The sequence below is a fragment of the Sphaerodactylus townsendi genome, linkage group LG01 (genome assembly GCF_021028975.2).
Source record: "Sphaerodactylus townsendi isolate TG3544 linkage group LG01, MPM_Stown_v2.3, whole genome shotgun sequence".
NCBI classification, from domain to species: domain Eukaryota; kingdom Metazoa; phylum Chordata; class Lepidosauria; order Squamata; family Sphaerodactylidae; genus Sphaerodactylus; species Sphaerodactylus townsendi.
The window spans coordinates 190,598,006-190,625,168 of NC_059425.1; the positions used below are offsets into that span (position 1 = coordinate 190,598,006).

At 47.7% G+C, this 27,163-nt stretch overlaps 1 protein-coding gene across 1 annotated transcript in view; it reads right to left on the reverse strand.

Moving 5' to 3' along the window:
• The window catches only part of SPATS1 (spermatogenesis associated serine rich 1), a 59,640-nt gene that overhangs the window by 2,952 nt on the left and 29,525 nt on the right, over positions 1 to 27,163 (reverse strand). Inside the window, exons 6-7 of the mRNA XM_048506513.1 lie at positions 7,186 to 7,306; positions 6,548 to 6,610 (exon numbers count right to left, since the gene is read on the reverse strand). Of these exons, the coding sequence (XP_048362470.1) occupies positions 6,548 to 6,610; positions 7,186 to 7,306 (184 nt within the window). The remainder of the gene's footprint in view (positions 1 to 6,547; positions 6,611 to 7,185; positions 7,307 to 27,163) is intronic.

The following is a 27,163-nucleotide window of genomic DNA, read 5'->3' on the forward strand; positions in this document are numbered from 1 at the left end:
ATAACAAAATTCCAATTAGGCACAAGTCTTGGAGGCCATCCAAGTGGAAGGCTTCTCTCTTCTCTCCATCAGAGCGTCTAAAACGGGTTCCGTGGTATGTTCCACGTTCTCCAAAAAGCAGTTCTCTTCAGTAGAAGCTCAGCATAAGGTAGTCAATCATTTGATAAGGGCATCGCGTGCTGCTGAGCCGCCTGACTGAATTGGAGTTACCAGTAATTGAGTTGTTTTGGTTTCATGGTCCAAGAAGAGGAGAAAGCTAAAATAACTGGACCACATAAACTGATGAGTGAAGGGTGTCAGCTGACACCCCAAACCTCTACATTCTTAATGGTTTCTTGCATATATATCTTTGTGTTTTGGAACTTGTCCTGTTTTATGTTCCCATTCAGCTGATCTTCAACGGTGAGAAGTTCAAACCACCACAGGAGGGAGATACTAACCAGCTTCCAGAATTACTCAGGAGGAGTTTCCTATGCAGGCAAAGGGGTTTCACTATACAAAATTATCCATAAAGTTACTTGGAGAAATGATTAGGGACTGTGGGCTACACTATTGTCTAAAGCTTGCCATAATTAGAATCCTGCTATGTATTTTTTGCATCATTTTATGTGTGATATCAATGCTTGGGCTTTGCTTCAGTTCTGTTTTTAGATTCTGGCTGGTCCTGCATGTCCTAATGTCCTGTCCTGTTGGTTGTATTTATGTAATCTGACTTGCATCCAAGTTGAGAAAGGCAGACTATGAATAACTTTAACAAAACTTAAATAGATAAAATAAATACATACATAAATTTTGAGGGAGTAAAATCTAGTCTGAAAAAGCATTCCACACATTTCAAAAGAAAAAAATAAATGTCTCATAGAAGTTTTCTTTTCTTTTTTGTGTTCCCTTGAATTGCTACTGGAAAACACCAGAAAAGAAGCCCTCAAATTTTCATGTGATAAATTTTGAATGTATACAAATGTCTTAAAAAGCATTTCACTCTTTTTTCAGAAAAATATTTTTCAGAGGGAGTTTTTTCACTGCTGCCCAAAGTCTCCTAATTTTTTCATCAGAAAAAAAAATGAAAATAAGTCCTTACAAAATACATTTCCATTCTGGGCCTTCACATCTCTATTCCCAAACCCAAATCACATATGCTCACTTTTATTCCACACTTTTAAACACTGTAACTGTAAAGCCATCTTATTTTTTACTTTTTATCCTAGTTGCCTTTCCCAATTAGGATTTCTCATCAAATTGAGATAATGTGTGTGCATGTTTAGTGCTGTCATGTTGCTTCTGATTCACAGTGACCACATGAATTAATGCCCTCCCAAAGGTCCTCTTGCGAACAGCCTCACAGACTGAGGAGCCCCGGGGTTTCTTGGTGGTGTTAATCCACCTCCTGTAGGACTGTGATCATTTTTCTCCTTGGTATTTTTTGGGCTCAACTTTAAAAGAAGTTTTTGAAAAAGCTGGAAAAAGCCAAATCTTCAGTCCCTTTTAAATGTTTTGGGTTTTTAAAGCCAAACTCAAAAAACTCCAGGCCATGGAGCTGAATGCAGGGATTTGGTGACTTGGTCCCTGCATGCAGTTCTGCTAGCTGCCTCTCTGCCGAAACCTGAAAAAGGTGGAACACTTTTCAGGTTTTTGGGGTTGGGCTATTTGGCTCTGCTAAACAGCCGGGGTGTGTGTGTGTGTGTGGTTTTTCCCCCCCAGCTAGCCAAGGACATTGTAGCAGCGTCTCTTTGGCCCCTTCCGCACACGCAAAATAATGCGTTTTCAAACCACTTTCACAACTGTTAGCAAGTGGATTTTGCCATTCCGCACAGCTTCAAAGAGCACTGAAAGCAGTTTCAAAGTGCATTATTCTGCATGTGCGGAATGAGCCTTTGAGAGCATTTGCTTGCCAAGACAGGAGTCTTGCTCAAAGAGATGCACCACCCCAGGCTTGTGGCATTACTGCTAGAAATACATAGGAATGTGATTCAACACAAGTCACTTTGGTTATCAGGATGGTTTATAGTTTCAAACTAAAGAAAGCATAGGAATGTGATTTAACTCAAGCTACGTTGATAAGGAGGCTTTGCGCCTTGAAGAAAAATCCTTGAAAGCAGACTTTTTATCGCAAAAATTGCTTGGCTTCCAGAGTCTTGTTTACTATTGGACTAATTATATTTGACTCTCAGCATCTTGTTTAGAATGAGATTAGAATATTAAGAGATGTTATCTTGAATGGAGATATGTTTTTCTTCCTGTGTTCTGAGTTCTATTGTAATTTGAATGCTTTAAATAATAGGCGATTCTTGTTTTTAATTGCACTGTGACACTTCATTATAAATGTCATAAATACTTGTGGGTTGTCTTTTTGTGTGCAGCAGGGAGTGAACTGCATTTGTATTTCACTTGCACTTGCCACTCCTGGTTTTTTTTTAGTTTTTTCCTCCAACTCATTATCCAAACGCACAGCCTAATTTCTCCTGTTGGGTCCGACTGGCTTCAACTTTTCCTAGCACAAGTGTCTTTTCCAGTGACCTGCCGTCTCATAAATAGCCTCAATTTAGTCATTTTAGTTTCTAGGGACAGTTCCGTCTTGATTTCATACCCACTGATTTGTCTTTTTCGTAGTCCGCTGGGTCTATAAAACTGTCCTCCTGCACCAATTTCAAAGAAATCTACTTTCTTCTGGTCAGCTTTCTTCATTTTCTAACTTTCACTCTGTTATGGCTCAGCCTGCTCTGGCTGGGGACCCCTGGGAGGAAGATGGAGAGGAGGAGGGGGAAGTTTTGGTTCCAGATTCCCAGGCACTGCCTGTAAATGCAGGACCTGAGCAGTCAGTAGTTCCTGCAGGGCCAGGTCCACAGCACTACAGGCAGACCATTCAGGCTGGGATCAACAGCCAGGTCCTAGCTCTGAGATTCCCCAGCTAGGGTCTAGCTCTGAGACCCTTCAGTCTCGGGATACTAAGCCAAAGTCACCCCACTTGACTCCAGAGCCCCAGGAGCAACTCAGGAGGAGACTACGTGCTAGTTTACAGCAAAGGAGATGCAGCAGCAGGTTAGCACCTATGGGCGAGCTGGATGAGATGCAAAGTCTTTGCAGGAGCCAGACTAGAGGAACCCAGCTGCAAGAGGGCATCGCACAAGGGAATGGGAGGCTGGCTATGAAAGAGAGGCTGCAGTTGAGCTAGCTCAGGGGTAGGGAACCTGCGGCTCTCCAGATGTTCAGGAACTACAATTCCCATCAGCCTCTGTCAGCATGGCCAATTGGCCATGCTGGTAGGGGCTGATGGGAATTGTAGTTCCTGAACATCTGGAGAGCCGCAGGTTCCCTACCCCTGAGCTAGCTTGTGGCAGCAACTTTGTGCTTCAGTTTTCAGGTTACGGTTTCTACCCTTGCCTTGGTTCCAGGCTCTGTGTACTCATTAAACAACTGAACCTGCTAAGACCTGTGTCTGGGTTATCTTTGGTTCCTGAAGACTATGACACAAACCCAGGCCGTTTCCCCACTCACCTTTTGTTGCGCGCTACTCACTCCAAGTAACATGTGGTCCACCGGCACTCCCCACTACAGGAGCGGCAACAACGCAGCTGCCCCGATTCTACCCCTCTCGTGACCCCTCAGCGCGCGTCAATTCTGTTCCTGTTTAGAACAGCACCTTTTGGAAAACCCCGCGCAGAGCGCGGGGCAGTGGGGAAGTCTGGGGGGGGTGACTCTGGGTTTGAGTTTCCCACCCCTGGTAGTGACATGGAGCCTTTTGCGCAATAAGGAAGCAGTGGGCTGTGCGCAAGCGCGCAGCCTTTTTTTTTTATTTCGGGGAACAGAGATCGACGTGTATTTGACCCTACGTTGCAACATAGGGTCATTCATATAGCAATGCAAGGGAGCACTCACTGAAAGCCTAGTATTTATCCCTATCTGCTGTTAGAGTTTCTGTGGCTTAACAAGGTAATGCACCCTTCTGTCCGCTTGTGCTGCAATGTGAAAGCTCATCAGTTCTAATCCCGCTAGGGATGGCTTATTTTTTTTAAAGAAAAAAATAGTCTATGAAGGAATTGGGGCTGATTTTTGACCAGACAAGTTTTCTTCTGTTTAGGCTGAAAGCAGCGTGATTCTGATACACTGGTCTCACTGTTATTTAGGTTTACTCAAAACACACCACAATGAATTTCCACAGTTTCTGTCCCCAGCGTGATCATGAAGCCACAAGTGAACAACCAGGAAGTTCAGCAAATTTTCACGCTGCAACGTGCTGGCCAATCAAAAGACAGCACCAAAGCAGGGAAATCGCATTGGGCAGCTTTGTGATGACGTGTACAAGTGGGGACGTTTCAACGTGGATCCCAGGAAGGAAAAATGAAAAAAAATTAAAAAGGGTTCAGCCTCCAAAACGGGACTCCAACCAATCATAACAGAGACCCGCCCTGCCGATCGCTGCAGAAAGCGGGGCCGTGGGGAGTGCTGCTTCTAAAAAAACGCAGCAGAAAGGTGAGTTTCCCTAATGGATAAACTGCAGTGGGGAACATTAACCCGCACTCGACAATGCCGGGTTCTTACGAGCCCGGTCTGCCTCCACTTTCACTTCTGAAGTGGGGAAACGACCCCTGGCACAGTGATAGGGAATACTGTGGCATAAATTAACCTGATCTTGATTACCAGGGACACATATTGAAGAATCTTTACTAGCTCCTTCATGGCAGCCCTTCCCAGCCTCAAACTCCTTCTGATTTCTCCCCCTCTGGGCTGATTTTCGATTTCAATTTGCTCCTTGTCCATCTTGAAGTTGAGTAATTGCCCAATAGTCATTTCTTTCGCCTTCTTGATGCTCAGCTGAAATCCTGCTTTTGCCTATCATTGTTTTATGTCTTCACCTTTCTCTGCCAGTAAAGTGGTGTCATCCGCATATCTCAAACTGTTAACGTTCCTTCCTTGAATTTTCTCTTCATCTAAATCTAATCCAACTTCCCTTATGACAAGTTCTGCATGTAGACTGAAGAGATATTTTTGCCAGCTGGAGTCTGTTTCTCCATACTCAGCCCTAACAGTAATCTTGAATAGTGTTGGGATAATGGGAGGCAGATATCATAGTTTTGCTGTTGCATTTGGGTAAAGCCACTGTTCTTGGATTTCTTAAGGTGGGAGCCCATTCTAAATTTACTTGGGGGGGCACCTTGCAAAGTAACTCTGGATTATTTCCCCCCGTCCATAACATAAAATGCAGGTATCTCACACCAGTTAGTACTGGATGAGTTGATATTCAAGTTTTTCACATTTAGCACGGATAAGCATGGAAGGGAAAGTGCACAACATAACCTGGTCTCATCAGATGTCAGAAGGTCAGCAAGGTCAGGACTGGGAAGGAAGGAAGACTCTGCAGAGGAAAGCTGTGGTGAATCGCCTGCTTCTCCCTTGTCCTGAGGGCCCTGCCGTGGCCATCCCCTGAAGAGCGATGAATCCTCAGGGGATGAGCAGAGCCCAGGAAGCCCAGGCCAGATTGGGAACCCACAAGGGCGGGGCTTGGAGCAGCCAGAGCCCCTGCAGGCGCAACAGGCAGGTCAGAACTCAGACGTGCCAGAAGTGCCCGAAGAAGCAGGCCATGCACCCATCCCTGTCCCAGCTGAAGAAACTCCACCCCCTTGCCCACCTGAGGCCACGTGTCAGAAAAGGCAGGGGCAGAGGGAGCTGTTGTGTGTTAGACGAAGGAGCGCGCGCCTGCCAGCTCAGAGAAGGCGCCTTCTGCAGCAGGGGAGGCAGAATCTCCCAGGATGAAGCCTAACATGCCGGAAGTGCCTATATCAAGCAGGTTCACAGAGTATCCCGGCCTGGACACAACAAAGAAGAAGAAGAAGAGTTTGGATTTATACCCAACCTTTCTCTCCTGTAAGGAGACTCAAGGTGGCCGACAAGCTCCTTTCCCTTCCTCTCCCCACAACAGACCCCTTGTGAGGCAGGTGGGGCTGGGAGAGTTCTGAGAGAACTGTGTCTAGCTCAAGGTAATCCAGCAGGAATGTGTGAATGGGGAAATAAATCCAGTTCTCCAGATTAGAATCCACCTGCTCTTAACCACTGCACAATGTGAATACTGCAACGCTTCCTCTGACTTGTGGATTCTGCCCATTCTGACTGGACTTCTGATGCTGAAACCTGACTCTCAAACTGTACTCAGCTCCCTGCTGTAACCTGATATCTAAAGCCGGGACAAGCCGCTTATCACAGTCGCCATAAGTTGGTGGCAACTTGATGGCACATACATATAGATATAGCATTGTTGACCAACAGAAGTTGTCGTGTGTGGCCTGTCACCAATCTTGCAGAGGCAAAGCCAGTTTCGCTATCCAAGCACTCCAGAGCCTCCTCTCCCAGCTCACCCTTCTCTTCGCCCTCCCTCCTGGTCTTGTGACCCCATTTGGTGCCTGCTGCTTCCATTTGTCACTTGGAAGATCTCTCAGCAGCTACCAATGCAGGGCACAAATAACAATAAAAGCACCAAATAAAAACTTAAAATGGCAGAACAACTGCCAATACTGACAGGCTAATACCACTAAATCCAATGCTACTTACATACCTAGGAACTCCTGGCAAGTGTTCAAGGGGAATAAAAGTATCGGATTTCTTTTTACGTGTGGCACTGTTAAACAGAGAGGAAAAGAGGTCATTGTGATGGCATGACTTCCAGTACAGAACATTTATTATGGTTAGAGTTGCCAGGTACCCCCTGGTAACTGGTAGAAGGTGGGGCAGGAAGTGGTGGGTTTTACCCGCAGCAAACTGAGGCCTAGGCCCCTACCAGTGGCAATTTGGCAATGTCACTACTGGTGTGTACCAGGAGTGAACATCAGTGCCCTGGGGATGCTCTGATATTTGGACCAGCAGAATAAATTGTCCATGAGCACAGTGACTAGATATGTCTACATGCATCTCCAATGCTTCCTGCTGTGCCAGTTAGATCTATGATCTGATAATGACTCTCTCTGATCAATTTCCCCCTTTCCCTTCGGTAATTTTCTGCATAATAATGAAGAAAGTTCTTTTCTTTCATTGCATCCACGGATGTGAGCTTTGACTCACAAAAGTTCATGTTGAAATATGCTGTTAGTTCTGAATACAACAAACTAACACAGCAACCCATCTCTAGAATTCAAGTATTTAAAACATTGTTAAGCCCCAAAAAGAGGTAGAACAATTTAATTTGTAAAGAATCACCTCCCAAAATTCACTGGAGGCATCGTTGATGCCATTTTGTAGAAGTCTTTACTTTGCTCTGGGCACACGTACGGATGGTCTCCAGGGGTCACCAACAGAATGCCATTTCTGGAGTCAATTTCTGTCACTATAATTACAGACAAAGAAGAAGAAAAGAAAAAATTGGCTTTATACCCCATCTTTCTCTCCTGTAAGGAGACTCAAGGTGACTTACAAATTCCTTTTCCTTCGTTTACCCACCTTGTGAGGTAGGTGGGGCTGAGAGAGGTCAGAGAGAATTGTGACTAGCCCAAGGTCATCCAGCAGGAATATAGGAGTCCGGAATCACATCTGGTTCAACAGATAAGCCTCCACCACTCAGGTGGAGGAGTGGGGAATCAAACCAGGTTCTCCAGATTAGAATCCACCTGCTCTTAACCATTACACCATGCAAACACAAGCAAGTAAGACACCAAGAGCACCGTTTGATATTCCCTTAGGACACATTGCTCTCCTGCATGTGCCGGCACCCCAAATCTGTAAAACTGTAAGGAATTCCATAGAAGCAGAAATAAAAGGCTCTTTGGTGTAAAAGACCGTTTATTCAGACATCTTAGAAAGCTCATGTACACGCAGTGGCAGGAATAAGATCTCCCGCCAGAAACACAGGTTATAACTCTGTCCATCCCATCCCCTCGGTAGTTCCCATGGGGAGCGAGGTCTCATCTCCTAGCAGAGATAAGGTCTCCGCCGAGAAGCTGGGCCCATTGTCGCCGGTTATTGGAATGTAGTCAAGGCCGAAGGCTGACTGCCCCCCCTCTCATCAACACCATTGAATCCTTTACACTCTGCCTCCCTTAAAAGACCCTCCCCAGGGTTTTGATAGGAAGAAGCGTGATTGGAAAGCAGAAATAAGGGTGGGAATCAACTATTTTCCGGAATAAACCCATTGATTATGCCCAGAGGAATACCCCACGCAAGAGATTCGCTAAATATTATGTTGCGTTTAGATTAAAGCGAGAGTCCATGGATGGCGTCAATTTAAGTGAATGCTTGTGGCCATCAATAATAGTCGGTGGGGGCCTCCGCCAGTCGTGCCGAGCATCGAGGAAAGGGGAGCCTCCCTTTGAGTAAAACTGGAATGGAAGACAGGATGAAGATGTTACTTACTAAGAGATTTAGAGCCAAATCCAATCGGTCAGCGTGACATCATTAATCACTTTAGTAATCTGAAAAAGGTCCCCGCGAATCTTTTGCCCTAGTTTAAGAAAATTTACGCTACTGCGTCTCTAAAGATTTTGGTAGACAAATACGCGAAGCTCACACGCAGAGGGAAATCCGAAGCGGTGCTTATCCATTGCAGCTTTGGGGAGTCTTTAGCCTGTTGTAAAGACAGTCTGGACCCGTTTTCCACCCTGACCAGAGATGAAATCCATTGTTGTTGAAACTGGAGGATCGAACTCTTTCGCCGGGTAATTAGTTCGCGACAGCGGCGGGGAAGGCGCACGGACCACAATTTCGGAAGGGGTTTTTTGTACTGCTATGAACCGCATTGTTATAGGCATTACTTTCTGCAAGCGGAATTAGCTTCGCGCAATTGTCTTGGTGGTAGTTGGTGCGTAACAAGCGTGAAATACTCGCTCTAGGGTTCTGTTAAGTTCTCTCGATCTCAACCGTCACTTTGAAGGCGTGGTAGAGGCCGCACAGCTGCGAGGCTGACTAACAACCCTAGAAAAGCTTTCCAGAACTTTGAAATGAATTGGGGTCAAAGATTGGGATGACCACCTTTTAACGGGCGAAGTGCAGGCGGTGAGACATGCTGAATGAACAGACGCTGGCTTAACTTAGGAGCGGGAGGGGATGGAAAGCACATGGAATAAAATGGGCTTATTTAGAAAATAAGTCCACCACCACCCACAAAGACCGTGTTGCCATGACTTTCTGGCAAATCTGTAATAAAATCCATGGAGATGACTTCCCAGAGGCGAGGGAGGCCACCGGAGAAGGTTTCAACAGACCATGGGAGGCTTTCCCCGAACGTCTTGCAGCTTCTGCACAAACAGAGCAACCTTTTAATATACGTCTCTCTCAATGTCGCTAGCATCGCTAGCGCCACAGGTATTGGACGGCGGGCCAAAATGGGAGTTTTAGAAAGCCAAAATGTCCAACTGGCGGGCATCATGGCAGGCCTCGAACCTGCTGGCGGAGGAGGAGAGGCACGCGTGCCAACAACTCACGCCATGCGCCGTCTCTAAGCATAGTGGGGGTAAGCCTTCCTCCGCCCGAGCTGGCGGTAACCCGCCTCCTCGAAGTTCCCGTGAGGGAAAGGAGAGAGACCAGCGGAAACTGGAAATGGGCGGAGAAGGAGGAAGTGGATGTCTGAACCCGGTGACAGCCAACCCTAATTGGGAGGGAGAGAACAGTGTAGCGGAATGTCCGGTAAAGCTGGCTCCACCCCTCCCGGTAGGCCCGGCTGAGGCGCATCAGCATAGCTTTGTGGTTTTCGAGGGAAAAAAATGGACCGCGTGAAAAGAGAAACGAAAAGAAATGCGGCCGCGAACGGTTGCTTCAGCGGACATCTTGAGGGGGGGGTGGAAAGAGGCTGACCCAAAGTTCTTGTGGATCCCGACCAAACTTTGAAAAAAAGGTGTTTAGCCCCTCCAACCAGTGGCGTAAGTGGAGAGTGCTACTTTAATGACGCCAGTCTCTTTATCCCCTACAGTCCAGTTGAGAGTTCAGCACCGAGAATTTCTTTGATAAATAAGCTACGGAACCAACCTATCATCTTTATTTTCTCTGCAACAGGGCTGCCCTGCAGCTTTGTCCGGAGCATCCGGTGAACCTAAGCGAGGAGATCTGGGGTCAGGGTGCGCTTTAGGATAGGTTCGGTGGTAAAAGCAGACTTTAAAAGCTGAAAGGCTGTCCTGACATTCTTCGGACCAGGAAAGGGGGGGCGGGCTTGGCGGACAGTGGATCTCTTTACCCTTGAATATGGCATAAGAAGTCTGTGAGAGGGAGAAGTCAGTTCAGCGAGGTAATTGGGGTATAAAGTCACGCGATAGAAATTAGCAAAACCTAGAAAAAGATTGGGAGTTCTTTTAGGTTGGTGGTAGGGAGATGCGACCATTGGAGGACCGTGATCAATCTTAGCAGGATCCATTTTTTAGGCCCCTCAGCTGAGATCCGTAAACCAACAAATAGTCAATAGAGATTTGGTGGAAACAGCACTTGGAAGGTGGCAAAGAGAGGGGTTGTTGAGCAAAGCGTTTCAATACTTCCCGAACCAATGCTTACATGCTCCTCCCATGGTTTGTGAATAAATTAAAGCGTCATCTAAGTACACCACCACTACTCCCTTGTACAATAAATCATGGAGAAACCGTTGATAAGGGCCATAAAAGCTCCAGGGGCCCCTAACTTAACCCGAATGGCATTATTAAGCATTCAAACTGTCCAAACTTTGTAAGTTAAATGCAGTCAAGTGCCTTCACCAACCTTCAGCAATTCCTGACCCTGTAGTAAGCTTCTCTCAAAATTCAACTTAGTAAAGAATCGTCCTTTGCCCAATGCGTCTAAAAGGTCCTTGGATCAAAGGCAAAGGGGTTTATTGGACAGGGGAGACTGGGCATTGAGACCTACATTAATCAGTGCAGAGTCAGTAAAGAGCCATCTTTCTTTTTTTTTACAAAACAATACAGGAGCAGCATGTGTGTGTTTGGTGGCCGCCCGTATGAACACCGATGGCGGGTTCTTGTCTAGAAACGCACGTTCCTTCTCCTCATTGGGACTCATGCGGTAGGATTCTACCTTTGGGCAGTTAAGCCCTGGCTGTAATGCGATTTTGCAGTCAGTGTCTCTATGGGGTGGCAACTGATCGCATTCTTTAACTCCTGAAATACTCTGGCTGAATCTTGGTGCGCGCCGATTGGGATGCGGTAGAATGGGAACTGTCGCTGATGAAGCCAGGGGGGGGTGTCAGGAGAAGTCGAAGTTTTCCCCAATTCATGTGTTCCCGAGGCGGGAAGTCAGTGAATTCCAAGATCCTTTCTTTCCAAAGGAATTTTTGGTTCATGCAACAATAACCATGGCATGCCCAGAACTATGGAGGTGTTTGAAGCCACTGGCGCCAGAATAAAACTAATTTTTCTCCCAATGGTCGGCGAGCGGGAGGAGACCCGGTTATGCGTTTTTGAACTGGGCGGTCCTTCGGCCCTTTCGAAGGACTGTCAGATCCATTTGGGTGAATGGTATGAACTTAGCCAGGGGACTTAGTCTAGACCTAGCTCCTCCGGGCTTCACCTGGGGTGCGCGATAGCAATGGGAGCAACCAGAACTAATCGGGCTGAAGGCTATAATAATACTGCAGTATGCCAGCGGGGTTGGCCACAGACGCTTGGATTGTAAAATGGGAGCGCCTGCGCTTCACTCACAGCTGCTGTCTGCTGAGCTCGAACCCATGTCCATGGGGGCTGAAGAAAGGCAAACAGCTGCTTCCCCTCCTCCGGTCGCCTTCGGATGACGCTGCCTTAGACGAGCCCGTTGAGGCGGCCGATTCGGCGTGGTGGCTTGGCGAATGGAATGTAGCAAGGCCGGAGCGGGTTGGCTTCTGTTTTTTTTGGGGCAGTTGGCGGCTAGATGACCTGGACCTCCGCGGTAGAGACACAAATCCCAGTCGGCGACGGCGCTTCGAGGAAGTGGTCGGTAGGGGCGGCTGGGCTTGGCTTGAGTGGGCGCCAGTGGCAGGCTTAATTAGGCGGGCGCTCCTCCGCACGCAGCATTACTCTAGCCAGAGGCATACACCTGGGATCCCAATTCAATCCAATCAACTTAATAAGTCTTGAGGGGGACCTCGAATTTTAAAACACCGCTTTCAACGCAGCTTGCACGCGTCGACAGCATCCGAAGTATTAAGCATTTCATCGCTCAGGCCACTTACAGGAGGGAGTCGAGCAGCCGCATACTGCAATTCGCGGGCAAATTCTGCAAGCGAGCGGTTGCCTTGCCGGAATAGTTTTTTTGATGGTCGCGGATAGCTTCATTTTCCGGGCACCCGGATCTTCGGAAGCCGCACCCCTTGGAAGGCTTGGAGGAATCGCGGTACCGCGTCTGCGGTATCTTCTTCATCTTGCAGGTTCAAAGAGTCACAAACCAGTGGGCTGCTGCCCCAGAATCAGGACTGACCCGATGTCCGATATTTTTTTCGGGCTCAACCCGGTTATAAATGTCATAGTCACTCCATGTGGGCATCGAGTTGCAAAGATGAAGCCCAAGGGGAAGCTTCTGGAGGCGGTCCCGCTCCAAACGCCGGGGCAGGTATTGGAGGCTCTGTAGTAACCCCTCTCCCGCGACCCTTGAAGCCCTTGCGAGGGGCGCGGTTAAAGGATGGGCTGAGTGGTTGAGGCAGCAGTTAGCGAGGCTGAGGAATGGGTGGAGGAATATCAGCGCCGATTGCCGCTGGTGTTCGATTGAGGCAGGTCCTTGAAGCGTAGCTGGACCCAGCAGCGTCAGCCCTCTGGTAGCCTGGCTACCCACGTGTTGGCGTAGACTCCAACGGGTTGTCCTGGTCTGCTGCTTCTCTTCAGTTCCCTCTCTCCAAGGCAGCCAGCTCTCTCGCCCTAGAGCGGTTAATGCATCCTGAGAATGCGCATGCAAAGCTGCTTTCTCTGCGTTCAATTTAGCCAGTTAGGTCCGTTGAACAGCTGCAGTAAGTTCACTTTGTGTGCGCAAGGCCACGAACACTTTAGTTGACGCTGTAAGTTCAGCTTGGAGTGTTCCAGGACTTTATCTGTGGACTGATAGATTCTGCGCATATTGCCGCTTGGGTAGCGATCTTTGGCGGTCCAAATTGAAAGTTGGACTTCTTTCGCTGCTGCTCCCGGTCTCTCTGCAGGTTTTCCGCGCTCTTTGCTGCCGCTGTTCCCGTTCTCTTCCCATAGCGCTGGCGCTTCACGGGCCCATGCTTCCCTGGGCATCTACGCCCAGTCGGGCCACTTCCTCATCCCAGCTACTCTCTTCGATGGGAGAGGTCACCAGATCGGCTGGGAGGGGCAGGCTTTCTCCGGACTCCTAAAGTCGTCTGGGCGAAGACATAAAATTGCGCTCCACCGGTGGCTCCGCGAGGGAATCTCAGGTGCCGCTGCTGGTCCGGGGATCAGGGGAGGGGTTCTGATGGGAAGACGGGCGAATGCGGATACTCCCTCAATCCCTGGTATGGTCCCAATGTCGCGGTGGTCTTCGGCCGGGCTAGTGCTATGCCCACGGTGGGTCTTTGGGAGCATCCGCAAAAATCTGAGATCAGGAATCGTTCAATGGACTCCTGGGTTGCCGATGAAAGGTGAAGTCAGGGACGCTTCATAAATTGACAGGTTACATCTGAGGGTTTTGTAATCCATAATGCAAAAACGCGGTAGATATCCGATTCATTGCATTTCGATCCATGGGCAAGCCCCAAATGACTCATGTAAGTCCCCATATGGTGCGTCTTCACGTCCCTGGATTCCAATGAATTAAAGGAAGACTTCGTTAACGATCACGAGGGGCGGGAAAAGAGTCACCAAGCGAAGACCAGTTCTCCGCCGGGTTCCTCGAGATCCAGAAGGAAAGGTTATCCAGACCCTCTTTGAAGGGCTACCCGACCTTCCACAGAAACATCCAACCTCTCGATGCCGAGACCACAGGGGATTACTGTACTAGGAATATAGATGAATTAGGATTCCTGCCACAATGTAAGGAATTCCATAGAAGCAGAAATAAAAGGCTCTTTGGTGTAAAAGACCGTTTATTCAGACATCTTAGAAAGCTCATGTACACGCAGTGGCAGGAATAAGATCTCCCGCCAGAAACACAGGTTATAACTCTGTCCATCCCATCCCCCCTCCCGGATTCCCATGGGAACGGAGGTCTCATCTCCCTCGCAGAGATAAGGTCTCCGCCGGAGAAGCTGGCCCATCGCCCGGGCTGTGGAATGTAGTCAAGGCCAGGCGGCTGCCCCTCTCATCAACACCATCGAATCCTTTACAAAAACATTAATTTCAACATCGCTATAAACCTGCAAGAGCCTTCTTGTACCCGAGGACAGCCATGGCACACTGTTTTTGGCAAAAGCTGCCTCCACAACACAAGGTGCTCCCCTGCGTAGCTGAAAGGAAGCTGTGGCAGGCATTTGGTAGCTGGCTATTCCTAGAGTGGCCAGGTCCACCCGGCCACTGGTGGAGGACAGGGGGAAAGGTTTGTCAGAATGTAAATCCAGGGAATTCCCCGGTCCCAACTCTGCCTCATGCAGCAGCCATTTTATGGCTCTTGTCAGGACCATGCCTGTCAGTATCTTGATGTCTTGCTGTGTGTGATTTGCAATTGTTTTCCTGTTTCCCTCTTCCCTTCCTAGCAATCTCCTGCTAGCAATCTCCTGGCGCCAGCCCATCCTCAAAGAGGTGTGATAGGTTCCCAGGTCCTTTGTAGCACAAACTGTAGTGGACATTTGGTGTGGGGCGAATGGGGGGGGGGGAATTAAAAGATATAAGTCCTGGATCTGAGCTCTCTAGCTCAGATCCTGCTTTACATTCTTACTCTTCGCATCACCTGGAATAAACTGCTTTTGGACTTTCCTACGGTCTCTGTTATTTCCACGTTCGAGAGTCTGACAGCTCTGTCCATAGCCGCATTCCAAACCTGGCTGCAGGATCAAAAGGTTCAGGGACTCCGGATTAGAGTGTCAGTCTACAATTGGGGAGAGAAGGGTTCGAATCCCCATTGTTTCTTGAAAGCTAACTGGGCCAGTTAGGCACCCTCAGCTGAACCTGCCTCGCAGGTTTGTAAGGATAAGGTGCAGAAGGGCAGAACGTTATAAGCCCCTTTGGGACCCTGTTGGGGAGGACAGTGGGGCACATAAGAGAAATAAATACACTTACAACCATTGCACCTGGATGAAACTATTGTCCTCATTATTTGCCACAAATGTTAATTATTAAATTCTGTACATTTTGAAGAATTAAATGAAAATGACAGAACAATTAAATTAAATTTTAGAGATAATACGCTGTGTTCTTTATGCATGATGAAAGTAGAAACTCATATTGTTAATTGCTCTGCTATGCAAAAAATAAATCTTAATTGGCCATGTAAAATGATAGTTTCTCATATTCAGTGACACAGCAAATACAAAGCATCACTAATTCACCTTCTGAATAGAATTAAACTTTTCACATATGAAAATGGTTGGCCCCCCTTGCATGGTCCATTCCTCTCCCCACAACAGACAGCTTGTGAGGTAGGTGAGGCTGAGAGAGTTCAGAGATAACTGTGACTGGCCCAAGATCACCCAGCAGGCTTCACATGGAGGAGCATGGAATCAAACCTCTTCATGTGGTGGAGTGAAGGAGTCTGGTTCTCCAGATTAGAGTCCACTTCTCTTAACCACTACATCATGCTGGCTGTCACCGTCCTGAAGTCAGATGTAACCTGGACAAAGGGCAACATTAGAATGGAAGATCTTTCCTTCTTGCCCAACATCCTGCGTTAGCATGATTCAAATTGGCAACTCAAATGTATATTAAATGCTTTAACTCAACTGGTCAAATATGTTGCTAACCAGATGACCCAACTAACCAGGTGAGTTGCCACACGATCAGCAGCTGCATAAGGCCTGATCCAGCAAACACCATCTCCTGCTCACAGGCCCTGGCACCAGCGCGATGGAATTAGCAGGCCAAAGTTCCTTTTGTCCTTGAGACCACAGGCCCAGTGGTCTGCCTGTGTCAGAATCCCAAAAACTGAAACAAACTCATGTAAAAGAACAGTAGTTTATTGAGTATTGAGATCTTCTCTGGTCAATGCCAGAACTAAGGTTTGGTGAAGACAGCCAGGCACTGACCTTGGGCAGCACCTGGTACAGTATAACATCATACAGAAGACAGTTGAAAGTCAGTTAGAAATGCAATTAACCCATTCCTCCACCCTCAGCATATAGAAAGCAGCAAAAGCAAAATCCCCTTAATAACAGGCCTCCTGAAAATCCGCTCCCTCTAGGGCCCTCGCCCCGGCTTGCTTGGGCAGCGTTGATGAAAAGCTCTAACGAGGCGAGGGGCTTTAACATTTTCAGCAAATATCCACTGATTCTGTCCAGGTAAACAACCTTTCCAAGAGACCAAATACTGCAAGCGGTTCCGATAGATGCGAGAATCAAGAATGTCCAAAAGTTCATAATGTTTGGTTCCATTAATCAGGATCGGAGGAGGAACCTTCATCTCAGGATGCCAGACATCTGGGGAATTTGTCTTCTTTAGTAAGCTGCAATGAAACACAGGGTGTATTTTATGCAATGCATTAGGCAGTTCCAGTTCAGCAGTCACCTTATTGATCACCCTGACAATCTTGAAGGGCCCAACATACTTTGCACTTAATTTCGAGGGCCTATGTATGTCCCGAAGATTTATTGTGGAGAGGTACACCGTATCTCCTACCACTAGAGGTAAGTCACGTCTGTGCTTATTAGCCTCTGGCTTCCTGAAGCACTTGCAAGATCAGGGGCCATTGATCAGCGATGGACCGTATCCAATCTTTAACCTCTGGTCCAGGGGCATCCCCCAACTGAAGCATGGGCAGAGGGGGTGCTGAGTGGCCATGAACCACCTCAAAAGGAGTCTTGCCTGTGCTACTATGTGCTACTATGAACAGAGTATAGGCATATTCCACATAGGGCAAAATGTCAACCCAGTCATCCTGCTGATAGTTCACATAACACCTTAGGTACTGTTCCAAAGTCTGATTGGACCTCTCACTCTCTCCATCGGATTGTGGATGGTATGTAGAGGACACCCCTTGTTCAATACCCAACAACTTCATAAATGGCCTCCAAAAGTGGGAGAGAAATTGTGAACCCCTGTCCGTGATTATTTTCCTGGGGGCAGAATGCAATCTGTAAATATGCAGCATAAACAGTTCAGCCAGTTTCTGAGCAGTGGGAATGGAGGGGCAAGGAATAAAATGAGCCTGCTTAGAGAACAGATCAACCACAGTCCATATCACTGTTTTGCCATGACTCAAAGGCAAGTCCATAATAAAATCCATAGAAATCACCTGCCAGGGCTCACTGGGCAATGCAATGTCCTGTAACAATCCATGGGGCTTTCCTGGAACTGTTTTTGCCATAGCACAGACAAGACAGCCCTTGATATAAGCCTCAATATCCTTATGCATAGTTTTCCACCAAAACTGCCTGCGGAGCAAATGCAAAGTTTTCACAAAGCCAAAATGACCAGCTGACTTGGAATTGTGCCCCTGGTGGAGGATTTGAGAATGCACATACAGCAGCGAGCCACGGCACCAAACGCCGTCACATAAGTCCAAACCATCATCGCCCTCCTCAAAAGGCACCGGGGACTTTCCGGCTTCCAAGAAGGCAGAGAGGAGGTGGCTGGGAGGAGAAACCAATGGCGGGGGCTCTGCCTTCGCTTGAGACCAGGTGACAGCCAAGCCCAAGTGGGAGGGGGAGAGAATAGTACGGGAAAGCGAAGGATCCACCTTGCACTCCTCCCCCTCTGGCAAGCGGCTGGGCAAGAGGGGAACGTCCAACTGGCGCTCCCAACGTGGCCGCTTCGTGCATTCTGGCCTCCGCAGTACCCGCAAGTACGAACCACTCAGGTTCTGCGGGCTGTCCTGAACAACAGCCCAATTTAACAAGTCTGGGTGTAGGGCTTTCTTAAAGGCAAACACTTTCACGGGGTCATCCCAATCCTGGATCTTACTGGCCACAGTACGGAAGTTTTCCACAAACTCAGCGAAAGGGGTCTTACCCTGACGCATCTCCATAAGTTCCTGTTTAGCTTGCTTGCCCACAAATGGTCGAAGCGGCGGCGAAGGTCCATCATGAAATCTTGGAAGTTGCGCAGCTCAGGCACCTGAAGTTGAAACAGGTTCACGTACCAATTGGCGGCAGGACCATCCAGCTTAGATCCCACCTCACACACACATTCAAAGTCGTTCAGGTATTGCTGCCCATACTGCAACATGTGGGCATTGACCTGAACCAGGAAAGCCAGGAGCAAGTCCTGAGTCCCATCAAAACGAGTAGTCAGCTGTACCCTAGGCATGAACAGAGAGGGAGCTACCCCATATGGAACAAAGTTCGGCAACACTCCACCAGGAGCTCCCCATCCGGGTGGTACAAACGACGGCATCAAAGGTGGAACAGGTAACAGAGCAGGTGCAGCTGGTGGCAGGGGGACCCCTCCGAGGCCTGGCTGGAAAGGCGGCTGGCCTGGTACTGGAATTGGTTGAGCCAGTACTGGTGCTGGAGCGGCTCCCATTTGAACAGGCTGGACTGGAGCCGGTACAAGCGGAGGAGCTGGGGCTGGAACCGGAGCCGGCTGGGCGAGCTGAACAGGTACTGGAACAGGAGTGGGGACTGGAACCAGAGCCGGCTGAGCTGGCTGAGCAGGTGCCGGCGTGCGGGAAAGCTGGCATCCCGGCCACTCCATCTGCAGGAGCAGGGGCCACTTGGCAAGCCTGGGCGAGAGCCACTTGCAGGTGCTCGATATCCCATTCCCTCTGGTGCAGGGCCCGGCGATACTCCTCTCTCTCCAAATCCCAGGCCTCCTCTGACACTTGAAACAACCGCCAGGCTTCTGCGAGCCATCTAACGGGGCAGTCATGAACTGGTTGATGGAGTCCAGAACTCCATCTGGGGTAGGGGCTTCCCCACCTGCCGCACTGCCAAGTGAGATTCAAGGCCCCTCGGCTGAGTCAGAGGCTGAATCCGAAGTCCCTGTCAGATCATCTGGAATGGGGCGCCCTTGGTCTGCAGCCACAGATTCACCCGCTGGCTGGGGCTCCGAAGACATATTACTGGCAGGAAAAGTCTTTGTGAAAAGTTGCAAAGGTGGAAGGTGAAATCCCAGCAAAGCTCAGCAGCATGGAATTCAACCTAAGAGGAGTTCTGTCATCATGTCAGAATCCCAAAAACTGAAACAAACTCATGTAAAAGAACAGTAGTTTATTGAGTATTGAGATCTTCTCTGGTCAATGCCAGAACTAAGGTTTGCCCGCCCAAAACCCAGTAGTTAAAGCAGACTGCACCTCCCCCCCCCCATCGTGGGAATGCGCGCCCAAAAGGAACTGTGAAAGAGATAACGGTGAAGACAGCCAGGCACTGACCTTGGGCAGCACCTGGTACAGTATAACATCATACAGAAGACAGTTGAAAGTCAGTTAGAAATGCAATTAACCCATTTCTCCACCCTCAGCATATAGAAAGCAGCAAAAGCAAAATCCCCTTAACAACAGGCCTCCTGACATTCTGGCACGTCGGCGAGCTCTTGCGCAGGTCAAATTTGGGTTTGCAGAGGGAGATGGTGCCTAATTTTTGCTAGGCCTCAGCTCAGACCAATTTCACTGAGCGAGAGGATGCCAGCTGAGCGAGCCTCTTGCCCTCTGATTCCCTCCCTCCAGTCCAGTTTTTCAGCCAATCAGTTTGCTGTTAACATTAGAGTCAACCACATTGTGTTTTGTGCAAAGCAGTTCGTCAGCCAAGTATTGCTAAAAAACATAACCTGGTTGAGATAAAACAGCAATCTATGCAACTTATGTAGGAGGAGGAGAAAAAATCGTAACTGGGTGGAGATGGAGGTGGCATGTGAGGGTGGTTAGTTAGTTAGTTAGTTAGTTAGTTAGTTAGTTAGTTAGTTAGTTAGTTAGTTAGTTAGTTAGTTAGTTAGTTAGTTAGTTGGTTGGTTGGTTGGTTGGTTGGTTGGTTGGTTGGTTGGTTGGTTGGTTGGTTGGTTGGTTGGTTGGTTGGTTGGTTGGTTAGTTAGTTAGGCTGTATTAGGTTATCCTGCTATTAGTTTAGGTAGTACATAACTGTTTTGTGGACATTTTCTGTGCTGGTGTTAGGTATAGTTAGGTTGTTTAGATTCAGCTTAGTTGTAGGATGTTGTATTTTTTGATTAAGAAGAAGAAGAAGAAGAGTTGGATTTATATCCCCCCCTTTCTCTCCTGCAAGGAGACTCAAAGGGGCTTACAATCTCCTTTCCCTTCCCCTTCCCCTTTCACACCTACCTGTGAGGTAGGTGGGGCTGAGAGAGCTCAGAAGAACTGTGACTAGCCCAAGGTCACCCAGCTGGCGTGTGTTTGAGTGTACAGGCTAATCTGAATTCCCCATATAAGCCTCCACAACTCAGCTGACAGAGCGGGGAACCAAACCCAGTTCCTCCATTTTAGAGTATACCTGCTCTTAACCACTACGCCACTAGGTTAGGCTTTTTATACTAACACAGTGGTAGATTGTTGAGGGTTAGCTCTTAGGCCATTGTGTTCTCTATAGTTATGCTACAGAAGGGGCAAGTCGCCATCTATGTTTATTATTGTCCATTTATGCTCCTTATGTATGTTATGATTAATGTTATTTATGGTTTATGATGTTTTAACTATTGATGTTTGTTATTTACAAGGTTATATTATAGTAAGTTGTTGATTATTGCTCATAATTGTAAGGTTACTGCTTAGCCTTGGAAGGTTTTCATCTGACAAGGTTGGCGGCAGGATCTACATTAAATATACAATACAATACAATGTGTGATATTGGCAAAGTCAGTAGAGCCGCCAGATTTAGGGTTGGATCTTGGGGAAGCGTAGGATTTGAAGCAGGGAGGAGGACCCTTCATGGTGTGTAACGCCACAGAGTCCACTTTCCAAAGCAGCCGTTTTCTCCCTGTAACCTGTAATTCCAGGAGATCTGGAATAACAAACTGGATAGGAAAGAGAAGAGATGCACTTAAGCTGCCCTGAGCTCAAGTTGTTGGGAAAGGGCAGAGTATATAAATCAAATAAATCAATGAACAGCAGATAAATAAACCAAGCTGAGAGGGAAAGGGAGAGAGACTGTTCTAGAACAAAAACCTCTGTCAACATCGAAGGAAAACTCCTTTAAAAAGCAGGTATTTCCCCTGCAGTCCTGTCTGGTTGGAGCACGCTGCCCCCTGCAGAATCTTCTTTCTTTTTCCTCTTTGCTCAAGAGTCATTGCTACATCCCAACACGCAAGGGCAAAACTGGGGCACACACCCTCCCAAATCAATGGGGAAGCCTTTTGCACCTGGGAAAGGTGCCTCACATCAAAGGAAGGCAGCACTCTGGTTCACCAAACAAATCAGTGCAATCCAGCCTATTGTGTTTTTTGTAAATATCCGAGCCCTGCTGCAGATGGTGCTCTTCACACTGAAATGCTTGAAAGAGAGGAAGGTTGAAATCCTACACAGACTTATTCCCTGTGATTTATGTATGCCAGAGGCTTGGATGCCACACTTTCCCTCCATCAGTCTTTATTACAGCCATAGACAAGCATAAAGTAGATAAGCTACAAACAAAGATAAGATATATTAAAACAATACTTATATATCTGAAAGAATCCACTGGGAAAAAATTAGGAACACAAGAAAAGAACATCAAGGAAATGGGATAAGAACGTAAATATTAAAGGAAACAAAAAGCTTGAAAACTAAAAAAACGGGGGGGGGGGGGCTAGGCATAAGAGAACAGATAGAAGACTATAACGGTCAAATCACAGTATATTTTAGTAAGAGAACCTTAATATTCACATAGCCTGATTTATATCACAGAGCATCCTATGGCATATCTCAAGAGCCCCTTGGGGATAGGGCGGTATATCAAATTCAATTAATAATAATAATAATAATAACAATAACAACAACAACAATAATGAGTCACTACACAAAACGTGGCCACATGTGGTGTTATATCAGCATTGGTATCTGTAAGCAGCAAGGAAGTCGTTCAAAGTACTTTTCCAGAAAAGACAGTCATTAAACAAGAGGTTAAAAGGATGCCATCAATAAGAATAAAATGTTTAGTAACATTGCAAATAAACTTGCAAATAAACATTGCAAATAAAGTTGCAAATAAACTTGGGGCCATGAAAAGAGGAATGAGCTATCCTTTCAGAAGGAGGGCGGCCCCGCCTCCAGCTTAGCAGATTCCTGGAGATCTGGGGATAGACCCTAGGGAGGAGGAGGCGGGAGGAAGGTGGGAGGAGGAGGAGGAGGAGAAGAGGAGGAGGAGGAGTTTGGATTTATATCCCCCCTTTCTCTCCTGCAGGAGACTCAAAGGGGCTTACAATCTCCTTGCCCTTCCCCCCTCACAACAAACACCCTGCGAGGTGGGTGGGGCTGAGGGAACTGTGACTAGCCCAAGGTCACCCAGCTGGCGTGTGTGGGAGTGCACAGGCTAATCTGAATTCCCCAGATAAGCCTCTACAGCTGAAGCAGCAGAGCGGTTCAGGAGAAAGGTTTAGGGGAGGGAGGGAGCTCCACACAGCCTGCCCTACAAAGCAGCTGTACTTCTCCAGTGTGTGTGGGGGGGGGGCTGATTTCTGTAGTCAGGTGTGATTCCAGGCCCCACCCAGAGGTTGGCACTCCTGTTTCAGAAGGCTTTTTAGCTGAATAATTCAGATTTCTGCCATGGCTTTTCTACACTAAAGAAAAAACTGCTGTTTTCATTTCTTCTTGATCTTTCCCATTCCATTTGATACAAAGGTTTTACTTCAGTTGCATATGATACACATCACCTGTCAGGACAATGCCTGTCAGTGCTTTGATGTCTTGCTGTGTGTGAATTGCAAATGTTTCCCTGTTTCCCTCTTGTTTGGCCTTGGCATGGGTTTACAGAGGGGAGTGCGGGATATTGCATTTAGCTTGTCTGTTTTCAGTATGTCCATTTTTGGTTTTTAATTTGGTTTGGTTTGGTCATGTGTGTTTGTTAAGGAATGATGTTTGTATGAGAACTGTGGAATGTGTATTTGGGATTTGTGGGGGTGCAGGGTTGTGTTAAGTCTGGGGAAAATTGTTGTTGCTCAATTGGAATTGAGAGAAGGGACTGGGGTAGTTATTTGGGAGGGGCTATGTTTATTTTAATATTGGATAATGAATATGCCTGGAGTGTAATTTTTAAAAAATTGTTAATAACACTAGGTGTCCCATCCCACATTGTTTCCAATGGGAGCTAATAGAAGACGGCGGCTGCACATTTGAGTGTCCATAACTTTGCATTCCCTGAACCAAACCTGGGTGGTACCATAAGGGGAGTCTCTTATTGATACCACCCAGATTTTGTGAAGTTTGGTCCAGGGGGTCCAAAGCTATGGACTCCCAAAGGGGGTACCCCTGTCCCCCATTGTTTCCAATGGGAGCTAACAGAAGATGGGGCTACACATTTGAGGGCCCATAATTTTGGACCCCCTGAACCAAACTTCTCCAAACCTTCGTGGTATCATCAGGGGAGTCTTTTACTGATACCACCTGGGTTTTGTGAATTTTGGGGGTCCAAAGCTATAGACTCTCTAGTATTATTTTAATACAAAAGCAACTCAAGCCTCCTTGCCTATCTTTATTTGCCGCTGCGCATCTCTGCGACTTAAGAATCTCTTTGAATTTATTTTTAAACCCTTCAACAATACATTAATTTCAAAAGGGACTAAATAAAAAAGCCCCCCCCCCACCTGAAATGTTGAAGAGATGCTATCATCACCTCTCTCCCTGACAGTTGGTGATTCTCCCATCTCCTGTAGAAAGCCATTCTACGGTGGCCCCTCTGCCCCGTGTCACAATCCCCAACATGCCTGCAGGCTCAAAGTGGTCAGGGATTCTTATCGTCTACTTCTGGTTTCTTGTCAGTCAGATGTGTGTTTTTCCAAAACTTTAAAATAAACAAAATGTTGATAGAGATTAAACTTTTTGTCCCAGGTTAGTGAAGCAAAAAAACCAAGCTTGTTGCTGCTTGTATTTATCTCAGGCTGTTTCTGCACGGTCCGTAAATGGAGCCCTGGGGACGGGATAAATGCCGTCCCCAGGGAGCCATTCGCACAGGCGGCGCTCCCCCTCCCCCAGGCGTCAGCCATCCTTGCGGCCAGGGTCGCTTCTGAAAACAACCCTTTAAAGGGTTGTTTTTCCCGAGACAGCGTGCCGGCAGCGCATGTTAACAGCACCGCTGAACACGCTGTTCTTCCTCGTTGACTCATTTAGCCCAGTCTCCGCTCACAAGTCGGCTTAGCTGGTCGAGCTCACGACGCGCTGTCCCCCCCACCCCTGGAGGTCGGAGGGCGAAGCGTATGCTGGCTTCACGGGTCAGCAGGCCAACGACGGGACAAGGTAGAATCGAATGGGGAAGGGGAAGAGGCTGCTCCACGCGGAGCCACCTGCCATCTGCCGTCGTTTTCAGGAGGTCAGCCCAAGATGCTTGCATGCGAATGTTCACTTCCATCGCCGCAGAATTTTGCCGGCGCGGAGAAATTTCAACGGCCGTGCGGAAACGGCCTCATATTTTCATGAGTGATTCTAGAACTTAAAGGCTGATTTTCTCAGCAAAAAGAATGGCTCTAAAGCTGAGAACAAGTAATTGGGGCAAAGAGCAATCATGAACCACCATGAATGACCTAAGATTTTGGGAAAGGTTTGAGTCTCACTGTAAGAGCCTTTTTCATGCCAAGAAAAAAAATTCTTGAACACTCCACATAGCTCTCTTAATTTCAGCATCTTTTGGGCAGTGACAGACACTAAGACAATTTCAACAGGAAAGAAGAGACTTTGAAAATTAGCAAAGCTTGGCTACCAGTACTTAAAAACACCAAAAGCAAACCCCAAGGGCGTGCTAAGTTCATGAACAATGGACTCCACCCACACATAGGATTTGCATTCACCAATACTACTGCTGCTGCAGGGCATGCAAATGTGAATCACTCCCTGGACTGATAAGCCCCACCAGCAATACAATGCGATCAGTTGCCACCCCATAGAGACACTGACTGCAAAATCGTAATACAGCCAGGGGCACAACTGCCCAAAGGGAGAATTCCACTGATGAGTCCTAAATGAGGAGAAGGAACTGCCTTCTTAGGACAGAAGAACCTCGCCTCGCTGGTTCATATGATGGCTACTCAAACACACGATGCTGCTCCCATTGTTTGTAAAAGAAAGATGGGGTCTTTACTGCCTGCACAGATTAATGAGGACTCAATGCAGTCTCCCCTGGTCCAATAAATACCTCTTTTGCCATTAATCAAAGATCTTTTAGACGCGATTGGGCAAGGGACGCGATCTTTACTTTGCTGGACTTGGAGGAGAAGCTAATACAGAGTCAGAATTGCTGAAGGTTATGAATTACTCCTTGACTGCATTTTAAATACAAAGTTTGACAGTTTGGACACTTAATAATGCCATTCCGGGTTAAGTGCGGGGCCCCCGGAGCTTTATGGTCTCTTTATCGTTCTCCATGATTTATTGTACAAGGGAGTAGTGGTACTTAGATGACGCTTTTAATTTATTCACAAACCATGGAGGAGCAGCGAAGCATTGGTTCGCAAGTATTGGAAACGCTTGCTCAACAACCCCTTCTTTGCCAAACTTTCCAAATGCTGTTTCCACCAAACCTCTATTGACTATTTGGGTTACCGGATCTCGCTCGAGGGCCTAAAAAAAAAAATGGATCCTGCTAAAATTGATGCAGTCCTCCAATGGCTCAAGCCCTACCGTTTAAAAGAACTCCAATCTTTCTAGGTTTTACACTTATCGTGACTTTATACCCCAATTCGCTGAACTGACTTCTCCCACTCACAGACCTCTTACGCGACTAAGGGCAAAGATCCACTGGACTGCCAAGCCCTCGTCCCCCCCTTTCCTGGTCTGGAAGAATGTCAGACAGCCTTTCAGCTTTTAAAATCTGTAAGCATCCAATGGTTTACGATGGCCAGCCGCTGGCCTCGACTACATTCCACAGCCCGCATGATGGGCCAGTCCAAGCGGAGACCTTATCTCTGGCGTAGGGAGATATGACCTCCGCTCCCATGGAATCCGGGGAGGGGATGGACACAGAGTTATAACCAGTTTGGCGGAGATCTTATTCCTGCCACTGCGCAGTAATGCGGAGTTTAGGATGTTCAAACAACCTTGGCCTTTACACCAAAGAGCCTTTTATTGCTGCTTCTATGGAATTCCTTACATTGTGGAAGGAATCAATCGCTCATCTATTTCTTAGTGCAGTGGACCTCTGGTGTCTCGCATGGAGAGGTTGAATGTTCCTGTGGAAGGTTCGTAGCCCCCAAAGAGGGCTCCGGTGCCTCCCTTCTCTGATTTAGAGGAACCGGGCGGGAGAGAGCTGGTCTCGCTGGTGACTCTTTTCCGCCCTCAGATCAGCACGAAATCTTCCTTTACCCTGCTGAACGAGGGTCGAAGACGCACCATGGGGACTTACATGAGTCGCTTGGGGCGCTGTCTATGGATCGAAAGTCAGGATCGGTATCTACCCGGGTTGTGATGGGATTACAAACCCTCAGATGCAACCTTCCTGTCACGAGGAGACGGCCTGACCACCTTCAGGAGTCCATTGAACGAATTTGACTCAGATTTTGGTGATGTTCCCAAAGATCCACCGCGGGCATAGCACTGGGGCCTGCACCGCATAATTTGGACTATACCAGGGATTGGGAGGGGTATCCGTGATCGCCTTCCGGGATCGACTCCCAGACTTCGGACCAGCTGCTGCACCTGAGATGCCCCGTGATGCCTGTTCTATCGCCCTGCAGATGAAGAGGAGTCCGAGAGCCTGCACTCCCAGCCGGATTTATTCCCTCTCCCATCGAAAGAGAGCTGGATGAGGAAGTGGGCCGACTACGAAGATGCCCAAGAAGCAACGAGCACCTTAGCCATGGAAGAGGAACGCAGAACAGCTGCAGCAGGAGCGTGAAACCTGCAAAGAGACCGGGAACAGCAGCGCAAAGAAATCCAACTCGAATTGGACTGCAGCTAAAAGACGCTGGGTAACGGCAATATGCAGTAACCTATCAGTCCATGATAAAGTCCTGGAACACTCCAAACTGGATTTAGCCAACGCTGGAAGCCGCTCTTGTACTCTACGTGACGCAGAGTGAACTAACCGGGCAGCCAACCAGACTTTACCGCAAACGGGAACCGGTGAGAAAGCAGCGCATCTAGGATGCTTGAC